The sequence below is a fragment of the Mirounga leonina genome, unplaced genomic scaffold (assembly GCF_011800145.1).
Source record: "Mirounga leonina isolate KUSES-001 unplaced genomic scaffold, KU_Mleo_1.0 Mir_168, whole genome shotgun sequence".
Taxonomy (NCBI): Eukaryota; Metazoa; Chordata; class Mammalia; order Carnivora; family Phocidae; genus Mirounga; species Mirounga leonina.
The window spans coordinates 49,187,289-49,212,131 of record NW_023270426.1 but is presented as its reverse complement, the minus strand read 5'-3'; the positions used below and the strand labels follow the sequence as shown (position 1 = coordinate 49,212,131).

The 24,843-nt window shown below is 34.5% G+C and overlaps 1 protein-coding gene across 1 annotated transcript in view; it reads left to right on the top strand.

Annotated features, from left to right (window-relative positions):
• Positions 1–24,843, top strand: part of AP3B1 (adaptor related protein complex 3 subunit beta 1) — a 263,265-nt gene that overhangs the window by 228,127 nt on the left and 10,295 nt on the right. The window contains exons 24-26 of the mRNA XM_035014705.1: positions 3,867–3,951; positions 17,349–17,446; positions 22,687–22,825. Of these exons, the coding sequence (XP_034870596.1) occupies positions 3,867–3,951; positions 17,349–17,446; positions 22,687–22,825 (322 nt within the window). The remainder of the gene's footprint in view (positions 1–3,866; positions 3,952–17,348; positions 17,447–22,686; positions 22,826–24,843) is intronic.

Below are 24,843 nucleotides of genomic sequence, written 5' to 3'. Positions count from 1 at the left end.
ATTCCCACCTGCAACACCACCACCTGATGCAGAGGGGGTTGCCACTTAGATGCACCATGTGCTTTCTAGGTGACCTCTGTGCTCATCAGCTGTCATCTCCTTCCATTTTTTAAGTATTTTACCAGAAATATACCTTTCAAAAATTAAGTGTAACAATTGTGTGTTACTTTGAGTTTAATGTAATAATTAGAATGTCTACCTCTATTTTTTCTGTTTGTCTAAGTGAAAACGGTGCTAGAGTTTAGTTGGGAGAAGCTTCAGGCAATAATATTAATTAAAATGGATGTAAGGTTTCTGTCACTGAATCCTTGAAATGTTATCATCAGAAAGGTCCAAATAGTTCCTTTTTATATTTTTTATTTTTTATTCACTTTAAGTGAGCAAAACCTTTTAAGCAGGCAGTGGTGCCTTCTTTACTCATTATTTCATTGTAACTCTTCTATTTTTCTTCATTTTCACCCGAGCTCTTTGACATTGTTGAATTCTCTCCTATAGTTTTCATGATTCATTCAGTAAAAGAAGTCACTCTTTGTGTTACATTTTTGTACAAAGGAATAAAACAATTCCTAACAGATGCATATGGTAGTGGTTTATAAGCAACCAAAGTAGTTAAAGTGACTTGACTTTAGAAACCACTTTTTCTTTTTTAAGATTTTATTTATTTTATTTATTTGACAGAGAGAGAGAGACAGCGAGAGAGGGAACACAAGCAGGGGCAGTGGGAGAGGGAGAAGCAGGCTCCCCGCCAAGCAGGGAGCCCGATGCGGGGCTCGATCCCAGGACCCTAAGATCATGACCTGAGCCGAAGGCAGTCGCTTAACCGACTGAGGCACCCAGGCGCCCCTAGAACCCCCTTTTAATACACTTTTAAAAATAATTTGGTAATTAAGACACCATTTAATGAATGCAGAGTGTCCTGATTTTTATTTAATTACTTTGTCAAGTCAATATATTGGCTAGGAGTTCTAGAATATCCCAATTTGTGTTCTTTTTTTAATGCTTAAAATCCAGCATTTTTTACCTAGTTAAAAAATTAGTTTAAGAAATGTCAAGCAGCTGATAAATGAATTGTCTGAAGGTTGAAAATGTTAGCCAAAGGTTAAAACAGTAGAACAGTATTAACATTTCTTTGAGCTGGCATAATGAGTTGATGAGTTGACCTTTTGTTGGCCTATGTAGAATAGAAGAAATAAATATAATAAATTTCATAGTATGGCCTTAACACAGATATAAAATATGAATCTATACCATTGCCTCAGTACTAGCCACAGGCTTTTCTTTTCTTAGGCAAACTTTTAGGACTGTAATGTTTTATTCATTTTGTTGGTATTTTATTGAATACCCTCAGGATATAGAGTTCTTTCCCATGCAGTAACACCACCTAGTTTCTTTTATCAATAGATTACAGTAGTGTTACAGAGTATGATATATCTTAATTAGTCCTCCAAAAACATCTTAAGAATACAACAAAGAACAAATACTATATTTTAATGTTTTTTGTGAAATGAGGGAAGACATTTATTTAATAAGCACATATGCATATGTTAAGGAGTCCAACAGCTTTCTTATTTGTCACCAGTCTGTTTTCCTTTTTGTCTATAATATGTCCATAGTATGACTTTGGTTTGGATTTTCTCCTGCCTTTACCATGAAACTGGATTTGTTACAAGAGTATTAGGAATAATGTGCCATGCCATTTTTCTCAAAGAGACCAAGTACATAAGAGATTTAAAACACACACACACACACACACACACAAGCCTTAGGGTTTCTGCACTATATTCAGTGACTTTATGTTAATAATTCACAATTTTGAGCTCAGCTAATATTTTATTAGTTACTGGACAACTGTCATATCAAAGTCAATGGAAGCCTGTGTGATATCTTTTTCATTATTAATGGCTGGTGTAATAGAGCCCATGTTTTTCAGCCGTTTCTGTATAACGCTTTTATGTGTATAGCATTGATCCAGAGGTAGCATCCAAATACATAAACTTCCCCAATGTAGTAGGCTTCAAATAATATAAATCCATTATATAAATAATTTTATGCTGATCACTTTGCTCTTGAAGCATTCATATAATAAAACATGCCATTGATCATGAGCTGTCCTCCAGAATTAGCGTGGTACTAAGCTCACAGTTAATTATCTTAAGACTGAAGATGGTACCAACCTGTGTCAAAGAGTGCTATCAACAAGACGTCTTGAAAATTGTCACTTTGTCCAATGAAATACAAGGATACATGATGTAGAGAGATCTAAATCATGAATGCCATCATGTTTTGGAGATGACCGCATTTGGTACCTATGTGTCAGCTACAAATAATATTGAGACCAAACCCCAATATATCTGTGGCACAGAAGAAAGCATTAAGGAGTCACTAAAGTACATGACTAAGCAGTGTGACTGACAGAGCTGTGAACTGATAAGGTGTAGCTTTAGGAGAAATATAAGAAAAATATCATTGCAGTTACTTGCTCTACAATAAAGCCTGTTTGCTAAAGATTTAGGCAGCAAGTCTTCTGGTACTTGTGGAGCATCCTGATAAATTTTAGGTTTATAAACAAATGAAATTCAAATTGGAATCAGCAAACCAACATACATACCACTAGCAAACCAATAACGTTTTAAAATCAGCATCAAACAATTACTCTCTAACAATCCTGATCTTCATTGAACCTGTGAGACATAAATATACTTCTTCATATATTAAGCTTATTGAATTATTATTTGTCCCATCTGTACCATCATTTCTGTCATGGTTAGCATTAAATGGCAAACCATACTTACCAATAAGCCCTTTGATAGTCATAGTCTACAGGATTAGAGTATCCTTGCTAAAATATAACTACGGTCTTATTAAGATACATAAAGGTAAATATAAAGCTGCTGTACAGTATGCAGTTATACTGAAGACTTTGAGCAAGGTGGAAATTAAAAGTGGATGGTTTCTGTGTAAATATATAATATATACTTTATACTAATATTTAGCACTAATATTACATATTAGTATAAATATTATATTTATTATATATGTTACATATATATTATACTATATATTTAAGATCCCTCATTATTCTAATGTATAGCCAAACTTTGGAATCATAAGCGGAATAAAACGTTGTTGATCTTGAGTTTCATCCTTGTCAACTGAAAAGTACAAGTATTGTCTATTGATACAGTTATTTCCCATTCTTGCTTAGTTGACAGATGAAGCTTTGGAAATTCTAAACCTATAAGATACCATTTTATTACTTGTTTTCTTATGATCTAATCTGCTACTAAATTTTCTTCCAATAATTCTTCAAATAATGCAATTAGACTTACTACTTTAGTTCCTATAATGCCAGTTGTCTTGGTTAATTTCTGAATACAAATTGATTTCTTCTTTCAACTTTGCTTTAATTTGCATTTTTAAATTTTGGATTTTTATTTCCACTTGAAATCTGGAACATGGTTTAAAATTTATGTTTTATATCTAGAATAAATATTCCATAGTTTTAAGTACATAATCTCTTAAAAGCACCCAGAGAGTCCTTTATAGTTGTTCCAAACAGGATTACATTTATTTCCTTCTCACCTTCAGTACCTATAAAGACAATATCGTAAAACATGAAGTGATGTATTTCTGAAAAAGATAGAAATACATGCAGAATTAAGTTATGGAAAAGAAAGCCTTCAAGCAGAATAGTGAAATTACTTTATAATTTGCTTTAATATTCTTAGTTTGAAATTGTTCTTGTAAGCCATCATTAAATTTGACTGTTTTAACCACACTACAAACATTATATAAGTTTTCAGGGTTGAGTTTACCTCTTTTTCACATCCTCCATGTTTTCATGTCTAAATTGTCTTACTTCCTAGAATCTCTTGAGCCTGAGGGATCCATTACTGTTTCAATGGGTATTGACTTTTGTGATTCCACTCAGACTGCCAGTTTCCAGTTGTGGTGAGTTCAATTGTTCTCCTGTATTTTATATTACCTGTAAAGGATAGCAGATCAAAAGCTAGGCTTTCAACAGCTTTTCTCTTTGAGAGACAAAACATTTAAACAAATGTGCTTTTCTTTGGCAATGATTAGACTACAATGGAATAGTTGTACAAATTGTAGCATATGTATTTTTAGTATTTGTTGCACAACTAGCTATTACAGTCAGCCATATATGATTGAAATTCACAGTTAAAGTAAGAAGCTACTGCTGAATGATTTTTTAAATTATTAACTCTGCAGTTTTAAAAAATTCATGAGCAAATTCAGGAGAAATTAAAAATTTTAGTAATATTGAATAGCCCAGAGAAGATATCTTTTCAAATATCCTTTATGTTATCTTGAGCCTCTTAAGTAGAGAAGTATTGATTCTGTCAGTACCTAAAACCCATACATTTTCCCCCTTTTTACTTTATTTTTCCCCTTTTTACTTTAATTTACAAACTGCCTCTGATAAAACTTGAAAGAGAACATTTATGCAGTTGGCAAAGGTTTCATGGGTGAATACTGTTCAAAAGAACCTTTCTCGGATTGGATTTTATTATTGTTATCATTTTCATGTAATGTTTTATACATTTCTAATGAAGTCCAGAAATTATTAGCAAATTAATACAAAGCCATATTCATCCATCTTTAAGAATTATCTTTGAACTCTTACATTTTTCTGATCTAGGATCTGATGTGTTACTTTGATTTGAAGTTGCTTTGTTTTTATTCTAACAAGTATTTAAACATTTTATTTATCTAAATTTTAGTTAGCTTACAACAGAATTTGTTATGATAAAAATCACCGAGTTTAGGCAATAGACATTTTTAAATAAATTTATGGGTTAAATATAGTGAACTTTTCTTTTGCATGTACCTGTTCAGTTTACCAGTAATTCAGGACTAATATTGTACCATTTATTGCTGAGAACCTGCAATGATGAATATAAACAATGTAGCATAACACATTGATTTTATGCAGATCATCACCTTTATGTTTTGGGAGGTCTGCTATGTTAGTGATATATAAAAACTGATTACTTTTCCCAGCATTGCCTAGTAATTGTTTATTATTTTTCTATTAGACAAACAACACAGATCAATATTACTGAGCACAAGACTATGAGTAACATCACTCTAAATAGATTTGCCTCCAACACCAGAGGTATATTCATTTTCGTGATTTCAACAATGTGAGCCCAATGACAAAGCTCATGCACCAAGTTAGGGCAAAATTAAGAACTAAAAAAATTATTTTTTTGTTATCAAGTTATATAAAGAACCTGCTATATTTCTATATAATGAGGTGGGGGTTCTTAAATATATTTTCATTACAGGGATTTCCTCTGTAGTTCCATTGAACAAGATTTGCATTTTATCTTTGATAATAAACTACGTCCCTTTAGGGATAAGTATGTAGGTAGTATTTGATTTTTTGTCCTACATTGAGGAGTGTATGTGAACAATTTTTTCTCAATTTCTTTTAAACTAATTTTAGGAAAATGATGAATTTATGTTACATAGAAAATAGCCTTAGCTATTATAAGCACTTATATTAATATGTTTTTCTGTTGTAAATGTATAAATTATTTTAGATTTTATTGAATGCATAAGCATACTAGATCAAAAATTATTTTTTTGTAGGTTCCAAAAAGAACACTTTGTCTTGCATCAAATGTAATTGATCCTGAAGCAATGTAATCACAATTACTCACTTTCTTAATTGGCCTGCCCAAAATCAGAAAATGGAAACCGATCGACAGTGTTTAAATCAATAGCTTCATAGTAGTGCTAGTGGGGGTAGGGAGATAGCAGTAATGGGTAGATCAATTGGTCTTAGATGCCAATCACTGACTGTGCCTTTTGCATAGTAAATAGCACTTTTTGCTTAGTGATGTGCTGTATTAGTCTTGGTAGCTCAATAAAAAGGGAAAAAAAGCAAGAATGGCTGATATTGAATTTTTTCCTCGAAATACATTATACAAATCAATAGGTAAAATTATGGGTAATAAGAACATATTTGGTAAGAAGCCTTCAGAAATGCTGAGAACATGGACTGTAAGCCTTTCAGATACACTTGTATTTATTAAAAGAAAAGAAACAGGAGTAAAATGATTCTACTTTAGTCTCTAGATTAATTCTGTATCATTATAGTTATATGATACATATATATAGATAGAACTATTATATGTAGTTATATGAATACTTGATAAGTATTAATGTTTCTTTTTTTGCTTTGCATTTTAAATGGTCATCAAATTGAGTCCTTGATTAAATTTATTGAGATTTAAAATGTGTATAATATACGTAAATGTATCTCTCTAAATGTAGATGTAGTGCATAAACAGGTCTCATGGAGATACTAATGTGGTAACTGGTATGAAAAATAGTATGTCTTGGATCAAATTAGAGGGCTGAGCACTAGCATCCACCCCTCTTTTTTGCCCCAAATCTACTAAAAAGACAGAAACACATTCTTTAAAAGAGAATGGGTACTAAAAAGAAAATGAAACAATGTCATTAGCTCACCAGAAATTGTGAAGAATTGTTGGCATTTAGAAAGCAAATGGGAGCATATAAACAATAACAGAGAAAATTAAAACCACAGAGCAAAACACTCACCCAAGAAAACAATGGTAAGAACAAATCTAGCAGAATATCAAGCACAAAGTGAACAAGTGAAAAGAAAAGTTAAAGCAAGACAGTCATCGGGAAATCGAAGAACTACTTCCAATCCCCAGTTCTCCAGCCTTACCCTAGCAGCAGGCAACATTCACATTTAGTCAGAGATCTAAAAATTACACTGTAAGGAAAACTACTTTCCTGGAAGGATTTTTGGTGCTGATGTGGGGGTCTAAAACAACAGCAGAGTTTGAGTTTGTGGGAAGGAGGCAAGGATGATCAAAGATGAAATAAAATGCAGTTCTATCCAAGAGAGTAATATTCTCAGTTCTCTACCACTAGAGCAAGTCACTCTTAAACCTGTTGTTGGAGAGAGAAGGCCATTGCCTGTCTGCCTCCCAACTTCATATCCGTGTAACCAGTCATATCTCACCCACAAGGAAACATAAGTTAGCCCACCAGAGAAGTGGAAACCCACAGTAGTAGTACTATGTATCAAACAATTGCAGTGTACTAGGCATTTTTCTAAACACTTGTGTTAATTTATTTAATTCTCAGAACAGCCCCATGAGATAAGTATTACTATCCCATTTTAGAGGTGAATAAACTGAGGCACAGTAAGAGTAAGAAACTTGTCTAACATATAGCTAATAGGGGCACCTGGGTGGCTCAGTTGGTTAAGTGTCTGCCTTCCGTTCAGGCCCTGATCCCAGGGTCCTGGAATTGAGCCCCGCATTGAGCCCGCTTCTCCCTCACTCTATTCCTCCCCCCCCCCACTTGTGTTCTGTCTCTCTCTCTCTCAAATAAGTAAAGTAAAATCTTTTAAATAAATTTCTCTTTAAAAAAATTAATAAATAACATATAGGTAATAGATAGCAGACTTGCTCTGTGTGTTAATTAAACCAGTCCTTCATTATGAATATAAATGCACTAAGCTTAGAAGAACCAGACTTTTGAGGGGAAGCATCAGTTTGAAAGGGAAGGCTCAAGGTCATTATAAAGAGTCACCATGAAGGGATTAGACAATTTGAGAAAGAGAAGAGATAGCTTTAAAAATGAAAACTAATCTAAGAGAACACTACATCTGTAAAGCAAGAACATACTGCTTGTTTTGAAAAAGGAGCAATTAGAAAATTTTAAATATATTCTTGGAAATTTAAAAACATAGTGCCAAAAGAAATTCATTAGATGCATAATAGAAAGCACACAGCTGAGTACTAATTCAGTGTTCTGAAAGAGCAAGTCAGTGAAATCAACTGGAATAGAGAGCAAAAAGACATGGAAACCATGCAAGAAAGGTTAAAAGAATTGATTTGTCTAATAAATCTAGAAGGAAAGAAAATAATAGAGGGAAGAAATAATGCATAAAATATAGAAGAAAAATTTTCCCAAACAAAAGAAATGCACAAGCCTTCAGACTGAAAAGACCCATCAAAGGTCAAGCAGGATGAATGTGATCAATAATCAGAAAGACCATATTCTGATGAAATATTTGATAAGGAGCAAACCACAGTAGTATCTTTCAGAATGGAAAAAAAAAAGCAACTTACCTGAAAAAGAACAAGATTGTGAAGGGAATTTGATTTCTCATCAATATTGTCATCATTTCTGGTGGTTAGAAGGCCAAGAACATGACCTTTAAAATTTTAAGGAAACCAAATAGGCATTTTTTCAGACAAGCAGATTCTGTCAGTTTACCACCCACAGACCCTTTCTTTGAAAGGATTACTCAAATATATGCTGTAGTAAAAACCTTTGTTTAATCTGAAACAGAGAAAAACCCAGAGCCCAAGAAGTAGTAATGGACAAAGAATTCTGCCTGTAAAACCTGTCAATGTGTAAAATAATCATTCACACAAAATGTAGAAAATAAATTTTAATAATAAACCGGAACCAAAATCCCAACATGGACAAGTTTGAGAAGGAATGATGATGTTTGGCAAAAGCATTGATTGATGGCAAAAAGAAGCTTAAATATGATTTAAAATATTAAAGCTACCCTCTAAAATAATGGGAATATGAGCTGTAATAACCCCAAATGACTAGAGGTAAGAAGAAAAGGAGGGATTAAAACTTGATCAGTTTAACAGAGAAGAAAAAAGCATGGTAAATAGAAAACAGAGTAATGTGGCTGGAAGGGGCCACACACATACCACACGTACTAGTTACCATGATTCATATCAGTAGGGTAAATTCCATTTACATTAAATATGTAAAAACAAAATTCAACATAATGCTATTATAAATAAGCATAAGAACCCCACCTTAAAAGAGAATGACAGAGGGGCACCTGGGTGGCTCAGTTGGTTACTGGGTGGTTAAGCGTCCAACTCTTGATTTCACCTTAAATCATGTTCTCAGGGTCATGAGATCAAGGCATGCGTTGGGCTCCACACTCAGCATGGAGTCTGCTTGGAATTCTCTGTCTCCCTCTCCATCTGCTCCCCTCCCCTTTAAATCAATAAATCAATAAATCAATCTTTAAAAAAAAGAATGAAAGAAAAATTGAGGATAACAAGATGAAATATGTGTGTATGTTTATTATCAGAAAGATGATAAAAAGAAAATAGGGCAATACTAACACTAAAAAAATTTTAAAAGCATTTCATATTTAGAAAGTGTCCTATTCATTGCAGTCCTCTACAAGAGTATAAGTTACAAACTTTTTAGTAACATAGCTTTATAATAAATAAAGCAAAAAGTAATGAAATTCTAGGAGAAATTGACAAAACCATTTGTTAACAAATCAAAGAGGAAGATAGATATTTAGATAAACATTCAGGTAAATATAGATATATACATAACTTCACAAAATTTCAGTAATTCAGTTATCTGACTTGATCTAAGATACGTGTATTTTTTTTTCCTGACTACAAAAAATACACATTTTTTTAAAAAGGATAGAATGATAAAAAAAAATCAGAAAAACTTCAGGGTAATATGATTAAAGATTAAAAAAAGGCGTAAGGGGGCGCCTGGGTGGCTCAGTCGTTAAGCGTCTGCCTTCGGCTCAGGTCATGATCCCAGGATCCTGGGATCAAGCCCTGCAACCGGCTCCCTGCTCCGCAAGAAGCCTGCTTCTCCCTCTCCCACTCCCTCTGTTTGTGTTCCCTCTCTCATGTGTCTCTCTCTGTCAAATAAATAAATAAAATCTAAAAAAAAAAGAGTAGGGCCATACCTTTAAAAAAATAAATAAATAAATAAAGACATAAGATTAGAAAAGAGGAAGGTGATAAAAAACAAGATCTTCTGAATTACAAAATAATACTACACTCTATTATTCTATAGAATTATATTCTATACCAGTGGATTGAAATATTTAGATGAAATGAATGGTTTCCTAGAAAAAATGTTAGGAATAAAATTGATTAAATTGTACCAGAACTTCAGAAGAGATAATCTCTATATTATTTAAACTTTTCTAGATCAGAGAAAAACAAGGAAAATATCCATGTCATTCTATAAAGCTCAGCATCACCCCGATTTTATTTTATTTTATTTTTTAAAGATTTTATTTGTTTATTATTTATTTGAGAGAGAGAGAGAGCTAGCACAAGCGGGTGGGAGGGCAGTGAGAGGGAGAGGGAGAAGCAGACTCCCCACTGAGCAGGGATCCCCATGTGGGGCTCAGTCCCAGGACTTTGAGATCATGACTAGAGCTGAGGGCAGACACTTAACCAACTGAGCCACCCAGATGCCCCCACCCCGATTTTAAAGCCTGAAAGGATAGCACATGAGTGTACATACCACTTGGTGTTGTAAATTCAAACCACTTCTGGCCTTACAAATTACCTATTACCACATGAAATAGCAGAAGCATTCTCTTTTAAGTCAGAGAAACAAAGGAAGGTTACCCATTTTCAACACTATTTCACATTATATGGAAGTTCTAGCTAATATAGAAAGACAAGTAAAAACAGAAGTAGAAATCCTAGAAAGGAAGAGATTGAATTATTATTTTTATCCAGTATAGTTATCAAACTAGAAAGTCTTAGAATCAACAGAAAATCTAATTAATGAGTTTAGAAAGGTGGTACAAATCATTAAATGGAAATTATTAACATTTCTATATAACAGGAATGACCAGTTTTAAAACATTACGAATAAAATTATTCTATTTATAAGAACAGCAAACGGAATAAATTAACAAGAAATACGTATGTAGAAATTAAAAAAAAAATACCTGAAACTTTCCTGAAGGGCATGAAAAAAAGATATAAGTAAAAATAATACATATACTATGTTCCTAAATGGGAGACAGTACTGTTCCTTCAAATTAATCTTCAACGTTAGCGTGATTGTAGGCAAAATTCCAGTAGGGCTTTTTCAGGGAACTTGACAAATTTTTAAAATTCAACTGGAAAAGAAAATGTCATAAATCATAAAAAATTATAAAAGTATTCAAATGTAATACACACAGATGTTTTCATACTCTTTGGGGGCAAATGTCTTAAGTAAAATACAATACTCGGAACAATAAAGAGAAAAATGATCAGGTTTACCTCTTAAAATTTTAAACTTCCCTACAAAGAAGAAAAAATAGATACCATAACAGGTGAGAGATGGTGAGAAAGTATTGCAGCATGTGTAGCAGACAAAAGTTTAATAACCAGAATATGTAAGGAACTCTCATAATCAATGTAAAGGAATTCAATAAAAAGGTAGAGAAAGGCTAAGGACAGGCAGTTTACAAGAAAAGAAATGCAAATGGCCAGTAAACATAAGATGTTCAGCATCACTAGTAGCAGAGAAATCAAAATTAAAACATTTCACCAGTCAGATTGGCAAAGTTTTTAAATAAGTTTAGTATCTGACATTGACAAGGTAAAGACATGTATTGTAGTATACTGTTTATGGGACTTTAATTGACACCAGCTTTTTTAGGGCAGTGGCACCACCAAAATGCTAAATGTTCATACTCTTCTACTTAATGTCCTTTTCAGGGTTATCAGGCCTAGGGAAATATTGATGCTTGTGCAGAAGAAAACAGATCTAGCCAAGGATGTTAAGCATTTGTTTACAGTAGGGAAGATTGCAAATGAGACTCAATAGGGAAATGCTGAAATAAATTATGATACAACCCTATTATATATGTAGGTTTTGAGTATCTGTTAGGGATTAAGCACTATATTGGCTATGTTGTTTCATTTAATCATTAAAAGAGGCCTGCAAGGTAAGTGCCATTTTTCTTAACTTTGTAGATAAGGAAACTTGAGTTTCACAGTGGTTAGACTCCTTGCCCATTTTCTCTTACCTAGAAATTTTATCAATTTGGATCCCATGAGTTTGTGAAATGAAATTGTACGTAGTACAAGTATGTGCATTACAGTTAAATATACACAGGTGGAATCTTGTATTACATTAAACTATTATGCCATTTGATCGCATGTAACTAGGCTGTTTAGAGCTGCCTAATAGTAATACTTTGTTGATCTGTTAATTCCAATAGATGCACATGTATCATTACTTATTTTCACCATTCCCTATCCATGCCAACATATCTATGTTTAGCCTCACATTCAACCAAAGGGAGATGAGAAAAAAAGAGGTGGGGGAAAAGAGAAGGAAAGCTGTAAGGAGAGAGAAGTAACCAACAAAAAAGGGCCAAATGATTTAAAAAAAAAAAAAAGAAGAAGAAGAAGATAACAGGAAGGGAAAAATGAAGGGGGAGAAATCGGAGGGGGAGATGAACCATGAGAGACTATGGACTCTGAGAAACAAACTGAGGGTTCTAGAGGGGAGGGGTGGGGGGGGGTGTGTTAGCCTGGTGATGGGTATTAAGGAGGGCACGTATTGAATGGAGCACTGGGTGTTATACGCAAACAATGAATCATGGAACACTACATCAAAAACTAATGATATAATGTATGGTGATTAACATAACATGATAAAATAAATAAAAGTCATTCTAAACTGTTTAAAATAAAGGGCAAAATGGTAGAAAAGGAGACACATAGAGAACTATGGAGGACATCCTAGAACACTAATAAAAATATAAATGAAAGTAAAGTTTCCCCAGAATAAAGAGGGAATATTCCACCTTACTCCATTCTAAGCCAAACCTTGCTTAGAAGCTAAAACGGGCTTATGAAGTATGTTAAATGCTAGTTATATTCATTAAGTTTTGCATTCACTTGTGTGTAACAGAAACCCAAATGGGGGTCTCTTAACCAAATGGGGTTTATTATTCTGCAAGTACAGGAACAGAGGTCAGCAGTTAAGAGCTGCTGAAGTAGCTCCACAATGTCTTCTGGGTCTTTCCAGCAGGTTTTTTTTTGGGGGGGTGGGGTGGTTCATGTGCTAATTTCATTAGCATGTGCCTGCCAGTCCTTATGGTCACACTATGGCTGTTCTACTCAGGCTTCTATCTGCATTCCAGCCTAAAAAGAAAAAAACGAAGTGACATGGAGAGAGGAGCCATGTCTGTGTTGGAAAAGCCAAACTTTCCCAGAAATCCCCGGCAGACTTCTGTTTATGTTTCATTGGTTGTAACTGGGTTAATTGATCACTCCTAGCCACAAGAGAGGCTGAGAAAAACAGTGTTTCAGTTGGGCACCTTGTCTGCCTGAACAAAGTCAGGATTATGTCAGGAAGGAAGAAAAAAAATAAATACTGAGTAAACATAAGTAGTATCTGCCACAACAGTGTTCCAATTTTATTTACATTTGCCTCATAAGACCTGTTTTGGATGAACTTCTGTCCTTAGTTTTTCATACATAACATTAACCATTTTACCAACTACAGAAAATAAAATATCATTAGCCAAAAGCAAAACATACCCAGTCAAGTTGAGTCACATATATATTGCAAATTGCTAGTGGGGAAATTTCAGGATCACTTTTTCCCCCCAAACTTAAACTTGCTGCTTACCCACCTACATTTTCATATATGCTTTAGAAGGAAAATCTTTCCCTTCTCTCCCTCCCTTCTCCCTGTACAGCTACCTTTGTTTTGTTTTGTTTTAAGATTTTATTTATTTATTTGAGGGAGACAGAAATCAAGAGATCATGAGCAGGGTTGTGGGGAGGATGCGGAGGAAGAGGGAGAAGCAGACTCCCCACTGAGTAGGGAGCCCAGTGGACCCAGGGCTCATGACCTGAGCTGAAGGCAGACGCTTAACTGACTGAGCCACCCAGGCGCCCCTATACAGCTACCTTTAATCAGTGGCACAAATGGTATCCTTTAGGACTCTTGGGAAGGAATCATTTCATCTGTAATTAAAAAGAAAATACAGTGGCGCCTGGGTGGCTCAGTCGTTAAGCATCTGCCTTCGCTCAGGTCATGATCCCAGGGTCCTGGGATCGAGCCTTGTATCGGGCTCCCTGCTCAGTGGGAAGCCTGCTTCTCCCTCTCCCACTCCCCCTGCTTGTGTTCCCTCTCTCATGTGTCTCTCTCTGTCAAATAAATAAATAAAAATCTTAAAAAAAAAAAAAAAGAAAAGTAACGATAGTATAATATAATTTCACCCAGTGGTCCGGTTTTAATTGTATTTCTCTATTAGTAAAATATTTCTACTATGCCCTCCCTACATGTATAAATATACTTATATATATTATATATGCCATATAGCTCATATATATTACATATTTATATATATTATATATAAATTGTATATATAAATTATGTGTGTGTGTGTGTATAAGACACACCTATCCATTTACTCCATCAGCCTTTACATATTTCTTCCAGTATGATTTAGCCTTCCACTACATTAGGTGTGGTCTCATCCTTCAAGTGTCTTACCCTCAATACCTCTCACAGTCTTACCCACCTCTCCTCTGCTGCTTTGGGAAGAAGCATCCTGCTGGCTGACAGGTTCACCTTGTTGTGCTATTAATCCCAACCTTATTTACCTCCTCTAAGGCCTTGCTCTATCAGGTATTCCGTAGTTTCTTTATCTCCCCTGGCTCTTTGCCCTCAGCCCATGTACATGCTCAGGTTTCGTTCAGCATTCTTTTGCCTCTGCATCCTCATGAAGCTTCCACTGCTTTCTGTCCCATCTCTCAGTCTTCCCAGTCACCCTTCAACTCAATGGCATTCTGCATTCTTCTTTCCACCTGAACTGCCTTGCTTATTAGGTCCGCAGTCACACTAGCTGCTTTTTATTCCTCTTTGCATTATTTGATACATTTTCTCCCTGACCACTCCTTGCCAGTTTCTTCTGCAAGTTGCAGTTCTTCCATTTCTACTTAAATGTAGGTCCTCCCCAGGTTTCCACCTTTTCCTTTCTCTTGGTATATCATCTTTTCCTCTGTGATCTTATCTCTTTGTAAGGCTTCAGCTCTTCCCTTTACCGTTTTGATTACTTCCAAACTCATATATACTGCCCTGACCTCTTTTCTGATTCTTGATATGTATTTCCAATTATCTGCTAAGTACCTCTTCCTGGATAATTCAATGGTTCTCAAAATATAACATGATTAAAGTCCAGTCATTTTGTTTAATCCCCAAAACTCTACTTCTTCACTAGTTATCATTCTCCCAGTTTTTCACATTATAAGTTTCAAAGTCCCTTCCATTCATCGCCATATCTATCCCTTTTAATTCTAAAATACCCCCATCTCCCCTGTCCTCAGTGTTACCTACCCTAGGAGTGCAGCCCTATAGAGCAGAATAAAAAAAATAGATCTAAAGCAGCATCATACAGCAGACTTTGGAGTAGGATAGACCTGAGTTCAGATCCCAGTACTGCCACTTACTAGCTGTGTGACCTTGGATGTGGTGTTTAACTTCTCATCAAAAAGTTGGGAGGTAACAGAAGCTATCTCAGGATCATTGTTAGGAATTACTAAAGTAAAACACACAATGTAAAAACCCCTACCTAGGCTATTAAAGTAGATTCCTAACTAATCTACTGCCTTGGCTTCTCCTCTACTCCATCTTACACACTGCCACCAGAGTTTTTGAAATACAATAGGATCATTTATATTCCCCTGTGAAAAGTCTCTGGTAGTTTTCCTTATTTGTTCAAGAAACATTGGAACACATTTGTCTTAGTTATATGCGTGAAGTAATCATACACTTTGTCATACAAATCAGGACACTTGAGAGAGTGAAGGGAGACCTTAACTGAACAGGATTTCAGGACAACAACCACAAACTGGGACTGTCCTGGGAGAAGAGGGGTGAATGGTCATGAATGTAGATGGTATTCTTTACAGTGCGCCCCCAGCCTCATCTGTTGACATACCACACTGTTCACCATTCCCAAAACAGAGGTCTAGAATACCTGGAATGCCCCTCTCCCTCTTGTTGGAAATGTATGTTTACCTTACTTCTGCAGAATTAATCAGTCCCTCTTCTGTGGACTATAATACTCTCCACATATCTCTAATGTAGCATTTACCATTTTATAAATGTAATTGAACTCTTCCTCTCTCACTAACTTACAGGCTTTTAGGGTTAGTCTCACTTGTCTTTAAATCAATCCCCAGGTACTTGCACAGTACATGGGATCTAGTCTGTATTCAGTAAATGTATATTGAATTAATAAATAAATTGGATTTGTTGGTTTGCCTTAGACAATCCACATGTGAATAATTCAAAACATTCTTTTTTTTTTTTTTTTTTTTTAGTCTGGTCTTTGCCTTGTTCCATAAAAAAATAAAAGGCAGCTTATAAGAATACATTCTGTAATAGCATAAACATGGATTTTCTTTTTTTCTTTTTATGAAGTGTTTCTTAACCTCATGTTTGTTATTTTTTTATCCACAGTCCCCATCTCCCTGTCCACCTTTCCACTGGCCATGAAATGCAGTTCTAACATGAAGTAGAAGTCCTTTTGGGGACAGAGTCTTTCCTGATAAGAAGGAATAGAAATTTAAAAAATTTTAAAGAAATTTTAATAATTTTTTAGAGAGTAATGTCTGTACTAAAATTAAAATAAATGCACTCAGTATTATTACTCTATCTGATATGGGTACAAAGTTGCCCTTCCTAAATTCTTCATATCCTGTCATTTGAAATAATAACTTTTACCACATGCTGATCAATAATGTTAATGAAAAACACTACTAAAAAATGAGACTTTTTGTTTTAAAAAAGCAAGTTTGCAGATGAGTATTACTTTATTAGCACATATCTAAACACAGTATGGTCACTCCATTTTATTGTTTATATTTATTTTTACTAAAAACTAATTTTTAGTTTTTTTGAATTTAGTTTCTCTCTCCAGAGAGAGAGAGAACGAGCAGAAGCAGGGGAGGAGGAGAGGGAGAAGCAGACTCCCCACTGAGGAGAGAGCCCGACACGGGGCTCGATCCCAGGACCCTGTCATCATGACCTGAGCCAAAGGCAGACACTTAACCGACTGAGCCACCCAGGCACCCCTAAAAACTAATTATTTTTAAAAAGAGATCTTAACCATTTAAGACTAAAGCACTCCATTTTCTACACTTTAAACATACAAAGTAAAGAGAAAATATCACATCTTTATAAGCTGCACAAAGCATTCCTTTAGGAGTAATGGATATGTGTATCCTTGATGCTTGATGACATTTTTAAAAGTTCTACATCAAATGATATATTTACATATTTCTGTAAAAAAAGTTGTTATCCAATTGATGTAGCAGATGTATTTCTCTGTGAAAGTTGAATAGTGTTGAAAAAATTTTTAAGCCTTTTTAGCTGTGCTAGTTAAGCCAAAATCTTATACTGTATATGCTGGCATATGCTTTAATTACATTTAACTGCATAGTATTAAAGAGAATGTTTATTAAGCATTAGTTAGCTTTGATATGTTTTTCTCTTAGTACCAAGGACGATTGCTTCAGTGTTAATATTCAGCCACCTGTTGGAGAACTGCTTTTACCTGTGGCCATGTCAGAGAAAGATTTTAAGAAAGAGCAAGGTGAGAGATTACTACAATTTACTAGAAATTGACATCCCAAATAATATGTGCTCATTCTTCTGTCTGGTCTCTAAAATAAATTACCATATATACATAGCCATTAGCAGATGTATGTGAATAATCTTCCAGTTTTTACTAATTCTTTACTTCTATAAAATAACCTTAAAAGTGTATGTTTGTCTACATTCCTGGCATACTTGAAAATTGATTAATATGTCTTTAAAATCATACATTGATTCTTTATTAACTTCTCACTTTGGGAGTTGTGGGTTTGTCAACCTAATGATGTACTCATGTATTTTGTATTAGTGAAAATGTGAGGGATTTGAGACTTACCAAAGTTCTACCACTATAAATGTTATGTCTCTGTTATTTTCTTTCACTACAGAACTGTTTTTCATGTCCTACTAATATATTTCTCCCTGTACACATTAGAGTGCCTCACTCTTCGAGATAAAGTCCTAATTATTAGCATTGACCTAATTCTATAGTGAAGAAATGCTGTGTTGCCCGGCTGTATCAGAGCTGAAATATCTTAAAATATGCACCTAAAAAGAAAATATTTTCAGCAGAATGGAAGTATTAATATGTTGTGCTTGCCCCAGAGTCCAGCATACCTACTAAGAAAAAGAAATTTTATTTTCTTATATGAATAAGGGGAAATAACTATGACTTGATGTGTTTAATTAAAGATACTATAAAACTAGGGCATATTTAAATGGTATAGTCAGCAATTTTTGGAAGTTTATGTGAAAGTAGGCTATTTTTCTGTCTAGAGAGGTTATCATACAAAGATTCCTTCATCTTGAGGTCGTTAAATCCTATCTGTCATGCTTCCAGAAAGTACTGGGCACATACAAATATCTATACCTAAGGAGAGACACATGCTTCTTGGCACTCCATCATTATAGTGCCAAAGATCTTTTTTTTCTTTTTTCTTTTTCTTTTTCTGTAAGCCATTGCAATCCACAGTGTTCCAAAGCCCTGTTGTAGAAGAATCTCACAAAGAAAATTTCATACAAGACTGTAAATTAATAGTGATCTTTTATTTTCTGCCTTATTTTTAAGTGATAAAAAAGAATGACTAAATCCCTCTTTGCATTTGCTTTTCTTGGAAGTTGATTATTGCTGTAGAAGAAAATCGTCTTTGTGATTTTATGATTTTATTTTTCTATTGACGAATTGATGCTTACATTTGCTATTCTTACCCTTTGCTGGCTAAAGCCTGCCTCTCTGCTTTACACCTGCTCAGCAAACCCAGGTGAGTGGCACATAAGTGACAAATAAGGCTTTGGCACATTTATTGTTAAGGGGATATTCTTTTTTTGAAAAGTGCAGCTAAAGCAGCAGATTATCATATACCTTTTCTATCCCTCAGCTTTGGTTTAGAATACTTGATATTTCGATTAAGTGTTTTGTGCTCTGCTGTGACTGAGGGATTTTTTCCCTGACTAGCCATACAGAACCGTGAGCGCCCAAGAGAGGTGCACTTGCAGAGTGGCTGTGGTCCTCTGTGGAGTTGTTGCCAAAATTCCTTTTTCTTCTGCCATTTTACTTCTATGGTTGTTGATTATTTGTCTGAATAAATCTGGCAGCTGTTTGCTATGTTTAATAGAGCAGAAAGGCTACTCTGAATAAAGCTATTTGAAAATTTGTTTATATGAAGTATTTGTAAATCCTTGCAAGTCTCTTGGCATTTCTGTATCATTCTTTCTGTCTTCCTGAATTCATTCTTTGATACGGGACTTGATGCTGGCAAATTTACCACAGCATTAAAGAGTCTTTTCAGTAGCATCTTTTTAGTTATAGATTTCAGCTGGTTTGGTAATCGAGGTCTCAATTCTGAATTTTACGCATGTATTTGTTTTTATACTACTCTAGGAAGAGCTTAGCTTATTTCAACAAATGATACCTAGAAAGGACTCACTAACTGAAAATCTTAAACATCCGTTTCCTCAGATTTTATCAATGCAAACTGCTGGATGGTAAAATACCAATAAATTTAAGAAGCACCTGTGTGTGTCATTGCATGCATACATTACATAATTTTTCTACTTTAAATAAAATGAACTGAGACACTTAAAACCTCATTTCACAGGGCATATATTTTAAGGCTCAAGAAATGCATTAATTAGGGTTTAACTGGAAAAATCATAAATATAAGGAATATTTTATTTTTATACTAAAGATGTACATAATTAAAAGTTTGTACAGTATTAAATAAGAGTGCATCTAACACATTGTGCATATTAACCTATTTTATTTTTTTATTTTTTTTAATTTTTTTTTTTTTAAGATTTTATTTATTTGCTAGAGAGAATGAGAGACAGCATGAGAGGGAGGAGGGTCAGAGGGAGAAGCAGACTCCCTGCCGAGCAGGGAGCCCGATGCGGGACTCGATCCAGGGACTCCAGGATCATGACCTGAGCCGAAGGCAGTCGCTTAACCAACTGAGCCACCCAGGCGCCCCATATTAACCTATTTTAAAGCGAAAAGGGTTTTATTTCTGATATGCAGCCTGATCTATCATTTTTTCTCGATTGTTGCATTTAGAGTTCCATGGCTAAACATGCATGTTTATAAGGTTGGTGGTCACAGTGTTAAAAGAAAGACTGGTTTATCCTAGATAGTGAAGTTACCTATAATACTCATCTTAAGAACTTTAAACCAGAGCAGATTTTTTTTCATTGAGTTTTGAGCATTGCAGAATTAGTTAATGATCTAGCTGTAGAATTATTTTGGTACTGTAAATAATATGAGATCCTCTCAAAAAAAATTCGGTTTCTTAAGGCAGTTTTAATTATTATAAGAGATGTAAGCCAACTGTTCATTCCAAACTGCCTCCTCTTACTCATGTTCTTCTTATGTTAAATTAGAAATCTAAAACTTAGAAATTTTTAATTTTATTTTCTTATATTATTTGATTTACATTTTAGCAGTTAAGTACAGCTGATTAACCTAAATTAAGTACTCTGTCCCCCTGCCTCTCTAAAATTTAGATAAATTCTAATGAAGCAACAAATTCTATGGTCAGACAATTTCAAAATATTTTCCTGGTAACTTTACCTTTATTAATTAAATGTGAGCAGCCTATATGGTATCTAAAGTCTGTTTTTTTTGTAGGAGAAACTTTTAATGATACCTTGGCATATTTTTCTTTCTCGTTAATTTGAGAATTCCTGATATATTTTCATTTAGAAAAATCTCTGGTTTAAGAAACCTAGAATGTTTACTTAATTTTATTATGATTTATGCATCCATCTTATGGTTTCCTAGCTAGCAAGATGCTAATTCTTTAAATGGTCAGACATTTACTATTTTCTGGCCCTTAACTACCACAAGCAATCATATTTGATGCCCCTTAATTAGAGCACCTTTTTTCTTTCCAGGTTCTTTTTCCACCTCAGCAATCGAGACAATACATTTGCTTACCATGCTGCTCTCCTAAGTGTTCTTTTGCATGTAAATTAATCTTGATTCAGTTTACACTGTCATGCTGAGTGGTACAAATTGCCTATAACAATAAAACAGCATGAGTTAAAAATAAAGGGGGGTGGGAAGGCAGATTGAATGTGTGCCTTACTTGATAGGATGTTACTTTGCTTTATGCCAATACATTAGCTGACGATAATGAATCTTCTGTTCTGAAAAGCATGGTTTAGTTGATTTTTTAAATTTTACTTCAATGGAGCAGTACCTTGTCTTTTATAGACCAAGTTAGACAAACCATTAATGACAAGAGTGTTAAGGTTAAATATGAAGCAATGCATTCACTTCTCTGAGTGCTATCCATCTTTCCATTTACAGGAGCTTGACAAAAGTACTGGCTTTGTACAACATTTCCTTTAATTACATGCTGCGGGAAACAGGCTTTTAACATAAACATAGTTGCATTCATTTATTCAGCAGTTGCTCTTCAATAGAGCTTAATGGAGAAGGTTTAAATCCTAAATGAGTACACACATCTCTCAACAGTGTTATGTCAGCAGCCACTGTGCTTTACTTAAAAGCAGTGTTTGACTGCTTGTGTAGTTTTTAAAGCTTTTGCCTAATACTGAAGTTAACCAGTCTGAGACAGAACATAGTTTGAAAGTGGTTAGTAAAACCTGCTCTTTGTTAAAAGCTAGCTAAGTCTTTTTACAGTATTGGGTTTTCGAATCTTTGTGCTGCTAATCATAGGGATTCTTTTAAATTTCAGGTTGCGTTTGCAATAAATAACTAAATTAAGTACACAGCCCTGAAGGTTCAGGGCCTTTTGAAAACATAAAATCAAATTCAACCATTTTTATAAATTTTGTAAACGGTTGTGCACATATCAAATGTCTCAAAAGATTATCATTTCTACTAGATACCATTAGATGTCGATGACTTATATCACAGATCCAGGTAGATGTCATTTATTATAATTATTTTGGGTTTTTTTAACCTCGGTACTAAATTTCAGTATTTGTTCCAAGGGTTTGGCATGTTACTGAATTTGTTAACTGTATGGTTTTTGTTCATAATTTTCCTTAACTTTATTTTTTTCCTAAGTATTTCTTTAAAATGTCTCTGGAATTTAAGGTTTTTCCATTCACATTTTTCCCTTTGTTTCCAAATGTTTTGCTTCAGAAATTTCAGTTGGTGTTTTTATAATTAACTGTATAGTCCTATTCACTAGACAAATACTATTATATTTAGGTATAAATATAATATAGCTACTTAGATACTTGTGCATTTTGTAGAACCCTGTAACTGTTCAGTGACTTTCAGTCATTGCTAAGATAATTTTGATCCATCAGTTGAGGCCATTCATCAGGTAATGTTGCTGGTTATTTCAGCTCACTTTGACTTGTTCTTAGGCAGCATTTGGCAAGAGAGATCTCTGAATGAAAAGGAGAGGAAAAAAAATATTAACAAGTAAAAGCATAAATAGTTGACGTAGTCCAAATGATTATATTTTAAAGGGACTGAAATTAAATAGAATCTTTGTGATTCTACATGTTTATCTTATAGTATTGAAAATCAGATTTATTAAGAGTTATGTTCCACTGCATTTTTACACATTTTCCTACACAGTAAGGATTTAAAAATTTTTGTAACATTTGCAGTTATTTTAATTCTTTGATAATTATCTTGAAAATTATGTTCTGGAATGGGGTTTTTATATGAAAAAAGTTTTAAAATTTTGGCTATGAACTTGAAATTTTTAATGTAATTTTCATAAATTAGTAAAAGGGAGCCTTCTTTTGCTCTTACAGGAATGCTAACAGGAATGAATGAAACTTCTACTGTAATCATTGCTGCACCACAGAATTTCACTCCCTCCGTGATCCTTCAGAAGGTTGTAAATGTAGCCAATGTAGGTGTAGTCCCTTCTGGCCAAGATAATATACACAGGTAGGTTCACCAACATGTGATGTGGAGATAACTTGTGTGTATATATGTATAATAGATATGTATAAATATATAATTTTCACTTCATAGTTTTCCTTCAAAACACTGTATCTACCCCCCTCCCTTTGTTTCTGATGAGATATTTGATTGATTGGTTTGTGTTAAGGCTCTCTTCCCTATTTATGCAATCCTTAGCATGGACACTAGCATGGACTGTCCTGAAGGACAGACAGTGTACTTGTATTTTATAATAGCTTGGTGATTTGTAAAGGTACCGTTTGTGAGCTATGGTTGAGAACTTATCCTATTTCACCAGATTCAGTGGATTTCCAGGAAGAACTGTTTCATAAAGTAGTGCAGTTGGACTTTTTTTATTTGAAAGAGGAAGTTTGGGTACCATATACAGAGTTCCTTTTTACAGCTCCCTTGAGACTGCTCCCATTTATAAGGAGCTACTAGAAAACCAGCATAGGGCCAAATGCAGCTTCTGTTTCTTAGACCAAATCTATCTTCACCACCGAGCACGTAAAGCGTGAGATCCAAGTCATTTGTCCTTAAAGGTAGCAGAAAATGAGATTAATATCGTTGCCCTCTTTGTGATCTTCTGGGTGCCAGTGGCTTGAAATGAAAGTAAAGTAAAGACAAAATGTAAAAAAAGTAAACAAGCATGCATTTGTAACTTAGTCCTCTGTGAGCTTAAAGGAATTCATTAATTCCATCTTTATTTCCTCTGCCATTCCACTGCCAATGGCATACTTCTGCCTTTATCCATGTGTATGGAAAATAAATTTAAAATCAAAAAGAATGCCTTCAGACCTTAAAATTTTTTGAAAAAAAAACTTTTTTGGTGGGTGCCTGGCCTGGCTCAGTTGCTAGAACAGGCAACTCTTGATCTCAGGGTTGTAAGTTTGAGCCCTACATTGGGTGTAGAGATTACTTAAAAATAAAATCTTAAATTTTTTTTTTTCAAATTGATACAGGGGTAGGAGAGCCCCCTTATAAAGAGTGTTACAGTTTATTTGAATTTTAGATTTATCTCTGCCATTATTGGGCTTGGTAATTTGAGACAAGTTATAACTTCTTGTGGGCTTTAAGATCTTCATCTATTTAGAAAGGGGTGGCAAGGAAAAGAAGGGGTATTGAAATGAAATTCTGTCTTATCTGTGGAACAACATTGGTCTTGGCCTCAGAAGAGCTGAGTTCAAGTCTTGATCTGCCATTATTTGTAGTTGCCTAATATCATCTACTAATTGTGACAGAATGAAAACTGCATGTGCTAATTAAAAAACAAATTTACCGGGGCGCCTGGGTGGCTCAGTTGGTTAAGCGACTGCCTTCGGCTCAGGTCATGATCCCGGAGTCCCGGGATCGAGTCCCGCATCGGGCTCCCTGCTCAGCAGGGAGTCTGCTTCTCCCTCTGACCCTCCTCCCTCTCATGCTCTCTGTCTCTCATTCTCTCTCTCGCAAATAAATAAAATCTTAAAACAACAACAACAACAACAAATTTACCCTATCTTTTTTGGTTTTGTTTTGTTTTTAGAGAAAGGTCCTTAGTTAAGTTGTAATTTAAGAGGTCTGATGCTTCCATTTCTTAATTTCTGACAAGCCGTATCTATCTCACATAGGGTGATGACAAAATAATAAAATGGGTATTAGGTCATTGTTCTGGTGCCACCATGGAAATACAACTTACCCGTTATTGTTGTTCAGTAGGGGAAAAAGTTAACAGAAGGCTTTTCAATGAAAATATTTTGGTTCTGAGTTTTCCTGTTTTAATTGTTTTCTGCTTTAAATACTTCTTTTTACTTTCCTGGGTGATTTTCTCTAGCAGAAGTTCTTTGTTTTATTTATGGATATTTTGAATTATTGAAATTCCTAAAACACCAAAATGTCATATGTCAGCTGTAACTTTTAGCTTATACAATCTGAAATTTTACCTGGTACATCTAGTATCCAACAATACTTCAGTCCTGTAATTCTGTAATGTAATTCTGTGATGTACAGAAAGACATATGGTAACC